General features: G+C 38.6%; 1 protein-coding gene across 1 annotated transcript in view; it reads left to right on the top strand.

Annotated features, from left to right (window-relative positions):
• The window catches only part of st13 (ST13 Hsp70 interacting protein), a 16,062-nt gene extending 1,655 nt beyond the window's left edge, over positions 1 to 14,407 (top strand). The window contains exons 3-13 of the mRNA XM_028454537.1: positions 1,032 to 1,080; positions 1,179 to 1,269; positions 2,421 to 2,494; positions 3,428 to 3,494; positions 3,573 to 3,657; positions 3,747 to 3,857; positions 8,096 to 8,198; positions 8,289 to 8,405; positions 8,486 to 8,546; positions 9,090 to 9,199; positions 13,848 to 14,407. Coding sequence (XP_028310338.1) covers positions 1,032 to 1,080; positions 1,179 to 1,269; positions 2,421 to 2,494; positions 3,428 to 3,494; positions 3,573 to 3,657; positions 3,747 to 3,857; positions 8,096 to 8,198; positions 8,289 to 8,405; positions 8,486 to 8,546; positions 9,090 to 9,199; positions 13,848 to 13,982 — 1,003 coding nt within the window. The 3' untranslated portion in view covers positions 13,983 to 14,407. The remainder of the gene's footprint in view (positions 1 to 1,031; positions 1,081 to 1,178; positions 1,270 to 2,420; positions 2,495 to 3,427; positions 3,495 to 3,572; positions 3,658 to 3,746; positions 3,858 to 8,095; positions 8,199 to 8,288; positions 8,406 to 8,485; positions 8,547 to 9,089; positions 9,200 to 13,847) is intronic.
• The last annotated feature ends 905 nt before the right edge of the window (positions 14,408 to 15,312 follow it).

The raw sequence follows: 15,312 nt of genomic DNA on the forward strand, positions 1-15,312 counted from the left end.
CGCGGCTGGTAGTGGCAATGGCAATGATGGTGATAGTGATGCTAATAGCAATAATGATTTGTTAATAATTTATTTATTACTCCACCTCACCTAACTATTAGTAACTACTGGGACAATTATGACAGACTTCACTTGAAGAAAATCCACACACGTCTTGCAATAAAAAAAAAAATCAGTGTTTACCCCATCAATATTCTAAGATACTGTCCTTTAAAGGTTCAGATCCCTCTCTCTCCACCTTCCCCGCTGCTCTCTTGCCCTGCCTCCAAACTTTTTAAAGTTCCTCCCTCAGGGGAGCTAACAGGCTAACGTTAGCCAGACAGTAATATAACATGCTCTGTTTAAAGCATGTTACTGCAACACTTCTCTCTCTCTATGTACACACAGTACACCAACCTAGCAGCAGCAGCAACACAGTATCACTTACAACAGCTCACATGGAGGCTGCTGCACGCACACAAACACATGCACCACATAGTTCTAGTGTAACAATTACAAATCAAACATAATGTAAATCAAGCAGCAGTAATTATCTTTCAAGCAGAAAAGTCACCATTTCCATCTTCTACTCCTCCAGACCATACACTGTAAAAAAAAAAAAAAAAACAGTGCTGGGAAAGGGGCGGGGCCTTTGAGCAACAGCTGTCAGACAGCCCATCAAACACAATCCTGGCTCTGATTGGTTCTTTTTACTCGGTCGTGGAGCAGCAGGGGGCGGGGCTCAATGAGCCTGTTTTTTTTTTTTTTTCACAAACTAGTAGTTTGATGTTTGATGTAAAGTTGTCCTTACATAGTGACAGCTTTAGCAAATATGACAAAGACATTTTTATAACAGTTGCAGACTGCACCTTAAGTTAGTAAAGTATTTCTAGATAAAACATTAAAAACCGATTAATTAGGAGTTCCAAATGAGGAATTACCTGACATTTTTGACAAAACATGTAACAAAAGCAGTCGTTCTCACTATGTCACTGTGGCCTCTTCTAGCTAACAGTTTATTTAACTTCCTTTTTTATTTTTCCTGCATTCAGAATGGGTGCAACACTCCCTCCTCCACCTAAGGCAGGGGGCTCATGTCAAGTAAGTCTACTTTGCTGTCCCAGATTATTTTTTGTATTGTTTAATGAGTTTTAATTGCCAAATTTCTTTTGATGAATGCCTTTTTTCCCTACCTGTAGGGAGGCTGTCCATGTGGTCCTTCACCAACAGCAGCATCTGCTCCTAAGCCTGAACCTCCTGTACCGTCTGAGAGTGAGGAGAGTGAATTAGGTACTGTGATTTTGGTCTCACTCCTCAAACATCATCAGGATAAAAAAAACAAAGCAAGCAAAGTTATTTGATCACCTTTGAGGTTGGTTTAAATTATATACATTTTTAAGTGGGAAGAAAAAAACTCATCTCTAAGGGCCTGTTGTTCAAAACATTTAAGTTGGATCAAAATGATCCAAATTTGGAAATCCCATTTTTCTGCTATTCATATCAGGTAATCTGTATTAATTTTATCCCAGTTGTTCAAATCAAAGCAAAAATAAACGCCTTTTGGGTCTATATTGCGAAACTACATTTCCTGTTATTGCGCTAACTTCCAGGATTTAATCAGTGTGTGCTGGACTACGAAGCTGGCTTACGTTTTACGGAGCTAAAGCACCATGGTAACTTATGCTGAACACCTAACCTAGTCAGGACCAGGGATGCGTCCGAATATTCCTTCCTATTTCCTTTCCTATCCACTGTTCCTTCACCCCTGGAAGTGTTTAAGTGGTGGCCATGATAAAGAGCTTTCGAGTTCTCTTTAAGCTCAGGAAAAGGAGGCTCAATGCTTCCTTTATAACCTCCTTTAGCCTAGGAAACATGGATGCATCCTTTACCAAAAGAGACCAGATAATGCTGACCCACAATTCCTTGTGGCGACAACATTTATAGGGACATGCACACCCGAGCGCTTACGGAAACTCACGAAGACCGACCAGGGACGGACATCATGTAAGTTACCAATGCAATAATGTCTTGAACAACTTTAATTAATCTAAAACTTATATTTTATGTGAGATATATTATCAGATTATAACTGACATGAAACAGACACTGTCGTTCAAGAAAAAGGGCTCAGAGACATTTTTAGCCACATTTATTCAACATAATTCATATTTCTGAGTGAAAGGTGAGTATGAGCACCCATTCTTAAAGTAACGTTCTTTTAGTTTCACTTTTGTTCCTCGTAGCCTCTTTTCCTTTGATTTACATTCAAATCATCTGAATTTTGAGATTATACTGTATCAGTGGAAAGTGTTATAAATGTGCTTTTTTCCTATGCTTTTCACCTAGTGATCACCTGATTGTCAAAACAAACATGATAGCGTTTTCCTAAGTCCCCTCCTAACACCTTTCCTTAACGCTGCAATGTTAATTCTGTCTTTTAGAAATTGACAACGATGGAGTCATTGAGCCGGACACTGTTGATCTGCAGGAGTCTGGCGAGCTTGATGATGTTGAGGTAAAGTTTTAGTTCTTATGATGTTAAAACTAAGTTATTTGGGTTATCGGGCAATATGAACCTCACTATGGGCTCTATTCTATTCAGAGTGTCACTGTGTGTGCTGTATAGATCCAGAGGTCTATAACGTTATAAACAAAACTCAGAACAACTGGTTATCGTCACACTGCACATTTATTGTAAACAGGGGAAGATCAAACACTGCTTCTATGTTGTTTCAGACGGGACGGTAACAGAAAAGTAACATAAAGCTCTGTCCATGTGTTCAATACAAATCAGGAAGAAGGCAAGTCTGACTGAACTCTGACCTTACGTTATCATGGGGCCCTTAAAGGGACAGTCCTCCGAAGACCATCGTTACAGTGCGTTAGTAGTTGTAACTGGTATATTATAATACTTTGGATAATAGTATCTGATAAATTCACAATTGTCAGTAATAAAAATAAATCAATAATTGATAGTTAATTGTATTAATAAAAAATAAACTGTACAGCACTTTGGTCAGCTGAAGTTGTTTTAAAAATGTGCACAAATGCACATAATTCTTTATAAACTATGATATTGTTCTCTACACTTATGTTATTAAAGGTCCCTGTGTGACATTAGACATGTGGCTTTAACTGACTTACCTTATTTTAAGGGTTAAAAGAAACTAATAGATAGGTTATGCTATTATAGTTAGGGGAAACCCCAATTACATCACAGAGAAAACATCAATATGTATTGATTATTGCCATTCTGGTTTGATTTTATGCATCAAAGCATCATCTCAAGGCAAGGGCACAATAGAGATGTACAGTATATATATTGTGATATAGCTTGAAAATATTGATGTTAAAAAAAAAAGGGCAGGAGAGAGGCACGTAAAAAAGAAGCCCAGAGAATAGGGCCTTATGTCACTGCTGGTACGTTATGACATTATTTTGCCCTCAGGTCACAGAGGAGATGATGGATCAAGCCAATGAGAAGAAGAGTGAAGCCATTGACGCTCTGGGAGAAGGTTGGTTAATATGAGGGTCAGAGGGTGTGCCAATATTTTTGACTCTTTTTCTATACAAATGCTTCAAATGTGTTGCAGGTGATCTTCAGAAAGCACTGGACCTTTTCACTGAAGCCATCAAGCTGAACCCCCACGTAGCGATAATGTACGCCAAGAGAGCAAGGTGAGAGAGACAAAATTATTGTTTCTAGGTTGTCAAACACAAAAACCGTTGTGTATCCAACCTTTTTTTTTTTTTTTACCCTGCATCAGCGTCTACATTCGGATGCAGAAACCTAACGCTGCCATTAAAGACTGTGATAAGGCCATCAGCATCAACCCAGACTCTGCACAGCCCTACAAGTGGAGAGGAAAAGCTCACAAGTAATTGAATTATTCGCTTCACAAAAAAGTGACTATGACTAGCACAAAGAGGTCTGCACATGCACTGTAACCTAGTATCTGATGCTATGGCATTTTGTAGGGCACTTAAAAGGACACGCTACAGGGTTCTCGCCAGTGCTGTTCAGCTAAGGGGCGCCTGATATTGTAATTTTTCTTTAAAAAAAAAAGCACATGAAAAGCACAAATAACTCCATTAGTGTTTTTACTGCTGATAAATCTTGTTTCATTTATCTGATAATGAGTTACATAACTTTATGATTGATAAATAACTATGATTTACTATAATTAAACCAGATCAAGCTGATGATTGGATCATTCAGTATATTTATGTGTAATAATCTCAATATTTAAGTTAGTCTAATGAGACCAGCTTTGTCTGTGAACACGTGAAATATAATTTAAAAAAATTGCGTTTCACAAGTTGGGACGGCTGAATAGTGGCATTATTTATGCTAACATTTATTTCACACAACGTGTGACATGTTTAGCTTTTATCCTTTCATAGTAAAGTGTTAAATCTGACCATAAACAAATTGATGGCTCTCTGTGGCTTTATGACAGTAAGACCCAGTCGGTGTGTTAGCTTTAGTTGAGTTTCCAGTTCATAATCATTGCTGCAGGTTCATCTGTCACCGTGTCTGTGGAACTTTGGGTGGATCTGATGGAGGAACTAGGATTGGTTCACTTTGTTGGATGATTGTATGGTTTTAACCAAGTAGCGGTCCATGATGTACATTGGGGGAAAAAAAGTATTTAGTCAGCCACCAATTGTGCAAGTTCTCTCACTTAAAATGATGAGAGGACTGTAATTGTCAAATGTTTTCTGTAAGTCTTCACAAGGTTTTCACACACTGTTGCTGGTATTTTGGTCCATTCCTCCATGCAGATCTCCTCTAGAGCAGTGATGTTTTGGGGCTGTTGCTGAGCAACATGGATTTTTAACTCCCTCCAAAGACTTTCTATAGGGTTGAGATCTGAAGACTGGCTAGACCACTCCAGGACCTTGAAATGCTTCTTACGAAGCCACTCCTTTGTTGCCCGGGCGATGTGTTTGTGATCATTGTTGTGCTGAAAGACCAGCCATGTTTCATCTTCAATGCCCTTGCTGATGGAAGGAGGTTTTCACTCAAAATCTCATGATACATGTCCCCATTCATTCTTTCCTTTACACGGATCAGTCGTCCTGGTCCCTTTGCAGAGAAAAAGCCCCAAAGCATGATGTTACCACCCCTATGCTTTACAGTAGGTATGGTGTTCTTTCTCCTCCAAACATGACGTGAGTTATTTACCAAAAAGTTCTATTTTGGTTTCATCTGACCATATGACATTCACCCAATCCTCTACTGGATCATCCAAATGCTCTCTAGCAAACTTCAGACAGGCCTGGACATGTACTGTCTTAAACAGGGGGACACGTCTGGTACTGCAGGATTTGAGTCCCTGGTGGCGTAGTGTGTTACTGATGGTAACCTTTGTTACTTTGGTCCCAGCTCTCTGCAGGTCATTCACTAGGTCCCCCCCGTGTGGTTCTGGGATTTTTGCTCACCATTCTTGTGATCATTTTAACCCCACGAGGTGAGATCTTGCGTGGAGCCCCAGATGGAGGGAGATTATCAGTGATCTTGTATGTCTTCCATTTTCTAATAATTGCTCCCACAGTTGATTTCTTCACACCAAGCTGCTTACCTATTGCAGATTCAGTCTTCCCAGTCTGGTGCAGGTCTACAATTTAGTTTCTGGTGTCCTTTGACAGCTCTTTGGTCTTGGCCATAGTGGAGTTTTGAGTGTGACTGTTTGAGGTTGTGGACAGGTGTCTTTTATACTGATAACCAGTTCAAACAGGTTCTATTAATACAGGTAACGAGTGGAGGACAGAGGAGCCTCTTAAAGAAGAAGCTACAGGTCTGTGAGAGCCAGAAATCTGGCTTGTTTGTAGATGACCAAATATTTATTTTACCAAGGGATTTATCAATTCATTCATTAAAAATCCTACAATGTGATTTTCTGGATATTTTTTTCTCATGTTGTCTCTCATAGTTGAGGTTTACCTATGATGAAAATTACAGGCCTCTCTCATCTTTTTAAGTGGGTGTACTTGCACAATTGGTGGCTGACTAAATACTTTTTTGACCCACTGTATCACAGTTTGGAAGCTTCAGGTAGCCATGCCGAGCACTGCCGTCTGTGTGTGTGTGTGAGGGCTGGGGGCGGGAGGGGTGGTGAACACTGTGGAGCTTCTGTAAACAGCATTCCGCTCCAGAGAATAATAACTTGTTGACAACAAACAGGTGCAGTTTTTATTTTTTATTTTATTTGAAGTGTGTGTCTTGGAATCAGTCTTTTGAATAAAATGTTATTTTTTGTCTACATTCATCATGACCCTTCACCAATTCAACAAATAACTTTTAGCTTTAAAGTAAGACTAAAAAAAAAACTTTAGCTATACTTCACTAAATTTGACCCTCAAGTTATACATTTCAAAATTTTCCGCACCGGTGGTGCTCACTCGTGTGCCACACGATCCCCTTATGTTGTGAGAACCCTGCGCTACCTTTTTTTTCCAACAAGAATAGAATTTTGTGTTTTAATGATGTATCAAACATGGGTAAAATGTTTTTTTTTTTTTAAAAAAATAGGTTGAATTTTGTACAGCAAAGGTTGTATTTTGGGTTTTTTTTTTTTCAATAAGGTCAGCCATGTGTGATGATAATGATACAGTTTGTTAAAATTCCAAAAGGCTGTCTCTCCAAATCTAGTAAATACAGTATTTTGTGACGCTGTAGAGGGATGGAAGCTAAAACAAGTTGTTTTGAATGGATTTTGTCATCTGTGTAATATCAACATTTTGTAAATATTTATTGTAATTGTGAGGAAATAAGGAAATGACCATTAGTTGTTCTCAAAGCTGCTGGAGATAAAATTTAATCAAAGATCCTTTGCTCGGAAAAAAAAAAGATTACGGTTGAAATTGCCGCTTGAGTTTGTTTTGATCTCCACTGTAAACACTTTGTTTATTGACATTGTCAGAACAGTTTGGTGCATTGCATTGTGGGATGTGGAGTCCTGTAGATGGATGCGTAGAAGTGATTTTACTGCATTCTTACTGTGATTTTTTTTTTTTTTTTTTTTTTGTGTTTGCCCCTAAAAACTTTGCCAAAGTGACTTCCCAACACATTTCTGGAGTTTTCACTGAAAGTTGTGGCAAAGCAATGGCATATTTTTATTTTGGGTTTTAGTGCTAAGGCTAGGTTAGTGTTAACGCTAGGTTAGTGTTATTCTAATGATATGTTAATGCTAACCAATGATGTGTTAGTGCTAGGGATGTAACGATTAATCATAAAGCAGTTAAAAATCGATTCATAGGTATCAAGGTTCACATCTATGCTGTGAAAATTGAATCGCAGTACTTTTTTTAACCAGAAGTGTTGGCGGCGAGCGAAATCTGCTACTACTTTCTTTCTGGCCACCTTCTACTCTTTCACATATTCATAAATGATTCCTTACCCCTTTAGCACCGAAAGAATATCTGTAATATTATGTGAATAGCTGTAAAAGTCACGTTTTTCTATTAGCTCTGTCTGCTAGCATAGCATCTCTTCTTCACTGCAAGATATCTGCATGCTAACCGACCACTGGGTTACCAGCGCCCTCTTGTCCAAACAAATATCTGACCTAAATACAGTAAAATGACTTTTTTTAAGTCCAATTGTTAGGCACAAAATACATTTTCAGTTGCACTTTTAAAAAGAAAAAGAACTATTATGCAGTTTTGCATTGTTTACTATAGAACCAGAATTTAAATAAGCTTCTTCTTCATTTGTATTATTCCTTTATTTATTTAATTCAAGATTTATTTCTAATTAAATTGCATTGTTTTGAATAGTTTATCAAGGGATTCTTTTGACAATGAAAAATAGTATAGTATTTTCTCCCAAAAAAATAAAGGAATATTTTTCAGTCATTTATATACAGTCCCATTTTGTAAAATAAATCGTGAGAGAATCGTATCGTGAATCGAATCGTATCGTATCAGGTGTTGAGTGATGCAGTGTGACGCGGGCCAGAATATGCATCCTCACTCGCATTTTCTTCAGGAAATGCAAATATTCTAGTTATTTGTCCGACCTGAAATATTTGTCATTGGCAGCAGTTTTGCAATTCTTCAATTTGTCATCTTGTGTTTTGAGTGCATCACGTGTTTGTGCATGTTGTTGCAGGCTGCTGGGTCACTGGGAGGAGGCAGCCAAGGACTTGGCTACAGCCTGCAAACTGGACTATGACGAGGACACCTGCACCATGTTAAAAGAGGTGCAGCCAAAGGTATGCGTCTGAATACAAAGAATGTTCCCTGCTCGCTGCTTGGAGCGGGCGATGCATTAATGTGATCATCCTTCTGCGTCCTCGGCCCAGGCACACAAAATTATTGAACATAGACGCAAATACGAGCGCAAACGAGAAGAAAAAGAGATCAAAGAGAAGCAAGAACGGATAAAGAAGGCCAGAGAGGAGCACGCACGAGCTCAGAAGGTAAAACTGAAGATATTTAAAAATGTTCAGATAAATCATGATTAGATTATAAACCAATGCATTTGTTTCACTTCTTTTAGGAAGAGGAAACACGACAATCTGCAGCAGGAGGAGGAGGAGGGGGGGCAGGGTTCTTCCCTGGTAGGCCAGTTTATATCAAGTAGTTGCAATGCATGATGGGATGAGACAGCCTGTTGTTGCAGCAGATTAATTTTATGGAACTAAAAGCTTGGATTGATCATTAGTGAGGATACAGGAGGCATCCTCACTATTATCAGTTTTTTTCTTTCGACTGCGTTAACTCCTCCTACACAGTTTGTTCGATTTTGACAGATAAGCAAGATTTATGCTATCACTTTTATAATATCTAACTTTTAAAGCTTTTGACTCATTACATTTTTTTTCCCCATTTATTTGTATTGGAAATTTCAGCTTTTCAACTTTGAGGCCCTTCATCCCCAGCCATTCTTCAACCGATTTTGACCATTCAACCTTATTGCTAATGCTAAAGCTAGGCTATGCTAATGTTAACGCTAGGTTAATGTGAATATTGAGCTAAAGCAGTGCAACGCGGGCCAGCACCTGCATCCTCACTTTCATTTTCTTCAGGAAATGTAAATATTCTATCTTGGACTCTGTGAGCTCATGTTATCCTGCTGGATTTATGATTTTGTTGTTGTTTAGGTGCTGCTGGGTTTCCAGGTGCTGCTGGATTCCCAGGTGCCGCTGGGATGGCTGGGATGCCAGGATTCAGTGAACTCCTAAAGGATCCTGAGCTGCTCAATGCCATGAAGGTAAAGCAATATGGCTGAGTTTAAATATCACTACACTTTTACACATTACTAAGCTGCACATGTACAGGTACATCTCAAAAAAATTTGAATATCATGAAAAAGTTTAATATTTTTGGTCACTCATTTCATAAAGTCAAACCCAAATATGATATAGGCTCATGACACAGAATTAATTATTCCAAGCCTTTATTTCTTGAAATTTGATTATGGCTCACAGATGATGAAAACTCAAACTTCAGTGTCTTGGTAAATTAGAATATTACATAAGATCAATAAAAAATTACGTTGAATTGCCTTTGAAACGATATATATCCCACGACTGTGTTCCAATAAATTTAGAAAATACCGGAAATGGGGGTGGAAAATCAGGATTGAGTGTCGATGCGTACACATTCATAGAATATACTTACCAAATTTCAGCCCGATCTGTTCGCAAATAACAGAGGATTTCAACTAGTATACACAACAACAACAAGAACAAAGTGAGTGGCATTTTGAGTCTGGCAGCCCGGCCTAAAAATTTAAGGCTTCTGATAAGTATGTTAATTTCTATGCACTCAATAATTGGTTGGGCCTTCTTTTGCATGAATGACTGCATCAATGCTGCATGGCATGGAGGTGGTCAACCTGTGGCACTGCTCAGGTCTAATGGAACCCAGAATGTTTTGATAGCAGCCTTCAGAGTGGTATTTCATAAAGCAGGTTATGTTCAAACTCTGAGTTTGTTCAGGCTCAAATGAGGGAAACTCTGAGTATCTCATTCCTAAACGCGAGGTATGTTCTACTCTGAGTATGTTACCATGGCAACATTGTCCGTGAACTAAACCTGGTCGCTGGCAGGTTTTATCAAAGAAACCCTGGGTTTCTACCTGGCTCCGCCCACCTGAACCTATAATGGAATCAGATACCCAGAGTTTCCCATCGCGGGGGTATGTTGACCCAGAGTTTATGGATAGACTCAGTTTGTTAACCCTCCTTTATGGAATACCCCTCAGGTCATCTGCATTGTTGGGTCTGGTGTCTCTCACCTTCCTCTTGACAGGTCAGGCCAGTTTGCTGGCCAATCAAGCACAGTAACACCATGGTGGTCATTGAACCAGCTTTTGGTACCTTTGGCAATGTGGGCAGGTACCAAGTCCTGCCGGAAAATGAAATCAGCATCTCCTTAAAGCTGGTCAGCAGAAGGAAAAATTTTCTTTGGACTGAGCAACAGTCCAGTTCTCTTTCTCCACAGCCCAGGTAAGTCGCTTCTGACGTCGTCTCTTGTTCAGGAGTGGCTTGACATGAGGAATGCCACATTTGTATCCCATGTCTAGGATTCGTCTGTGCGTGGTGGCTCTTGATGAGCTGACTCCAGCCTCAGTCCACTCCTTGTGAAGCCCCCCCAAATTCTTGACAATCTTCTCAATGCTGTGGTCATCCTTTTTGCTGGTTCACCTTTTCCTACCACACTTTTTAATTCCACTAAGTTTCTATGAATATGCTTGGATACAGCACTCTGTAAACAACCAGCTTCTTTAGCAATCACCCTTTGTGGCTTCCCCTCCTTGTGGAGGGTGTCAATGACTCTTCTCGACATCTGCCACGTCAGCAGTCTTCCCCATGATTGTGTAGTCTACTGACCCAGACTGAGAGACCATTTAAAGGCTCAGGAAACCTTTGCAGGTGTTTGGAGTTAATTAGCCTATTAGGACGTGACACCATGACCTTTAAATAGTATTAAGGATTTGTTTGATTTCAAGCATTTTACATTTTTTATCCAGCTTTAATTTTTTCAAGTCCAGCCACAAATTCTCTATAGGATTGATGTCTGGGCTTTGACTCAGACAACCAGGTAAATGTTCTGGAGTCATCCGTTCCTGTCACGTGTAGTTTTTGCAGTAAGCATTTTATTTTCCTTCTACCTTTACGAGCCTTCCAGGACCAGTGACTGAGAAACATACCCACAGCATGATGCTGCCACCGCCGTACTTCACAGTGGAAATGGTGTTTTTGGTGATGTGCAGTGTTTAGTTTTTGCCAAACATCTTGTCTGATGGCCTAAAAGCTAAATTTTGATCTCATCAAACAGAAGAACCTTCTTCCATTTGGCCATGGTGTCTTCCACTTGCCTTTTGGTGAACTCTAGTCAAGATCTAATATGATCTTCCTTCAACAGAGGCTTTCACATTGCCCCTCTTCAATAAAGTTCATAAATCGCTAGATGCTCACTCTCTCCCCTCTCAGCAGCTGAAGCTTTTAACATCTTCAGAGTAGTCGTAGGTGGCTTCTCTCACTATTCTCCTACTTACACAGTCCCTCAGTTCATGAGTACGTCCTGATTTTGGCAGATTTACATGTGCCGTATTTCTTCACCTCTTGATAATAATCAGAGAACAATAGTCAGCAACAGTAGGCATGAGGAAAACTGACCCATTTATTATTAACCAATTGGTTACAAAAATTTTAACGTTCAACAATATCTACAATTGAATAAATATAATTTTGGAGATGTTAGATGCAGTCTGATAAAATCCAATATTCATTTTCTGGCTGATATTGGACCGATATCAATATCTGAACGCGACACCCCTAGTTTTGAGGTAATTAGCTGATTAGGGTTTGACACTATGACTTTCCAAAACTGAACCTTTTCACAATATTCTAATTTTGTGTCATGAGCCTATATCATATATGGGTTTGACTTTCTGAAATGAGTGATATTCAACTTTTCATTATTTATTTTTTTAGATGTACCTGTAATTGATTCTGTTCTTTATTTGAACATGTGAAGACAAAATGTTGTAAAATTAATTGAAATACAAGACCTGCAACAAAAGTGTCTGTCAAACCTACTTAATTCTAGCTCTTTTTAGAACCTACAACTGATTAATAGTTGATGTAACGAGCGTACCATAGTTTTGTATGAAGTAAAGAATGACAGTGACTTGAGATATGATGCATTAAGATATCTTGTATTCATTTCAGAAATCTTTGAACTGTTTTGTCATTTGCTGACCTGCTTGCTCCATTTCAGGGTCACGGGGGAATGTAAATAATTGATCAAGAAATTTAGGAATCAAATCGTTTCACTGTTTCCACCACCCCTAACACTAAATGGGAGTGGCTAATCAACCCCAAAGTATAAACACTGGACAATCAACAAGTAGGGTATTTGATTTTCTGTGATCTTGGAAAACAGATGGAAATTACAGAATTCACCTCCTGAAAAGGAGATTTTTTTTATAACTATTTGTATTGAACAAAATCAAGCAGAAATTGCAACATGACATGGAATATACCATTACATGCATGTTTGGGCACAATATCACACTTATTTTTAATGAATGGGTGGGCAAAAAGATGTTTGGAACAATTTCAGGAAGTTTAACAGCTACTAAAGTCATCCAATTTCACTTATTAGCATCAATGTGACGACCTTGCTGGTCAAACAAAAAACCCAAAGGCCTGAACAGCTATGAATCTAGCTCCATATGTACCAATATACCAGTGTCATCACTGTATTGGTAGGACTGATGACATCAACAGTGATGTCAGAAGTTCCACAGTGTGGACGGGAAAAGGAATTTTGATATGTATAGATCTATATATATTTTTTATTTTGGTTGTCAGAACATCACCAAAAATTAATCATCTGATCCTTGTCCCATTTATCAATTTTCCTGAACATTTCATCCAAATTCATTCATAACTTTTCAGGTTATCTTGCTAACAGACAGACCAATAAACGCAGGGTAAAACATAATCTTCCGCTCTGCACTTCGCGCTTGTCGGAGGTAATAATCAAACAACAACGTGACGAAAACAACACAATGTAAAACTAAGTAAATAGCACTCAGACAATACATGATAAGCTAGTGATGCCTAGTACCTGGCCACACACCAAATGGACCAATAGGAAAGCGTCTGGGGCCCTGGCTGTATGGCCTTACTGGACACGCTGAAGTGTGTATTGAGCACGTGCAGCAGTGCATTGATTGAGAGCGCTGCAAAGGGCCACTTCTCGCTGTGCCCCATAGAGATCAGCTCAGACAAATCCACTCTCAACAACATTACAGACAAGTCTAGAGAAGAAATACACTGTTCACCAAATAAAACGTTAAAGATTGGATTTTCAAAGTTCAGTTTTGCTGAACAACATAATTATCCTCTGCACAACTGTGACATCACGGCCCCTAATGCAAAAATGCCACTGCACAGGATGACAACAAAAATATCCATAAGTTTATAAAACAATCAAAATGCAAAAAATAAAAACCATTAAGAAATGTATTCGTTGCCATAAGCATGCAACTCAGTCACTGTTTAGTAGTTAATTCTGCTGTCGTGATTATGCAATGTTGCTGTAAATTGTACTTTTTTTTTAAATAAAATTAATGTTATCATTTATTTTATGTGAAACTAATTACAATCACAAAATGAGACATTTTAATGACAATTAAGGCCTTATTTTTAGATTCATTAATTTAATGCCTTTTAAAACTTAAGGATTTGTGAGAACCCTGAGATATTATGATTAAAGACTGATTAATAAGAGGATAAATCTATTTGAAATGAAATCTTCTTTGTAGTTTATCTAGATTAAGTATTTTACCATTTTGTGAAGAAGAACAAAGTCACTTCCGTGTGTCTCTCTTTACGTTCCCAGGACCCTGAGGTGATGATTGCCCTCCAGGATGTTGCCCAGAACCCAGCCAACATCTCCAAGTACCAGAACAACCCCAAGATCATGGCCCTCGTCACTAAACTGAGTGCCAAGTTTGGAGCTCCACCTCAGCCATAGAGACCAAAGCTGGTGGAGAACTGTTACTCACTGTGTGTACTCCAAAGGAAAATTATGGTGACAGTGCAAATTTGACATAAAAAAGCATTCTAAAATTCTTAATTCCAGTTTGCGTTTAGCAGCATCTCAACAAAGCAGGCATTGGCTTTGATTCTTGTTCTTGATTATTAATGAAGCAGCTCATCAGGGACCGTTCAATTCTTCTAATTCTCAAATGTTTCAACACAAAAGCTCCCGCAATGAAATGCAGATTCTGCTCAGATTGAAAATGTGTTTTAGGTTTAACAGCTGTTTGGCTTTCTTCTGCTTTAAAGTGCTGAACTCTTCAATCTTCAGTACTTTTTGTTATCAAATCTGTTGCACTGTAAAAGATGTATGATCCCTTTGGAAACATGATTCATTAATAAAAGCTCTATTGCTCTGTATTTGATGTTTTGAAATGCTCTAAAATTAAGCACTAAAATGTTTGGGAACTTCCAAACTGAACACTGTTTAAATCTGTTGTTTCCTTTTAACGTCAGACATTATAAAATAGGGTCACTCAGTATAATTAAATAGTATTAAGGATTTATTTGATTTCATGCATTTTAGATTTTATAACCAGCTTTAAGTCCATAATGTGGTTTTCCAGAACTGCCACATCTGATTACTATAATAAAAACTAAAATGTCAGATCTTAAATACAGTACCTATCATAAGTATTCACCCCCATGGATGAGTTACCCTTTTATTGATTTAATAAACAAATCATGGCTAAAAAAAAAATAATTTGAAATAAACAAAAATCTTTCGAAAAAATGTTTGCATAATTATTCATTTGCTAATAGTCAGCATTTAGTAGGTGCACATTTGGCTGTATTCACAGCACTGGGTCTGTGTGGATGAGTCATCACTCTGTAACATCTGCACACGCGTTGTTCTCCACTCAACTATACTGCTCAAACTCTGACAGGTTGCGTGGCTATCGGGCATGAACAGCCCTTTTAAAGTCCAGCCACAAATTCTCTATGGGATTGTTGTCTGGGCTTTGACTCAGCAACTCCAGAACATTTACCTGGTTGTCTTTTAGCCATTTTTGCAGTACACTTTGGATCATCTTGCTGAAAAATGGTCTCCCACGACGTGGTTCTCTTGTTGACTGACTGAGATTTTCACAGAGGATTTCAGTGTATTTTGCTGCTTTTTATTTTTCTTCTCCCTTTACAAGCCTTCCAGGGCCAGTGGCTGAGAAACATCCCCACAGCATGATGCTGCCACTGCCATGCTTCACAGTGGGGATGGTGTGTTTTTGCCAAACATAACATCTTGTCTGATGGCCTAAAAGCTCAAT

The sequence above is a fragment of the Gouania willdenowi genome, chromosome 8 (genome assembly GCF_900634775.1).
Source record: "Gouania willdenowi chromosome 8, fGouWil2.1, whole genome shotgun sequence".
Taxonomy (NCBI): domain Eukaryota; kingdom Metazoa; phylum Chordata; class Actinopteri; order Blenniiformes; family Gobiesocidae; genus Gouania; species Gouania willdenowi.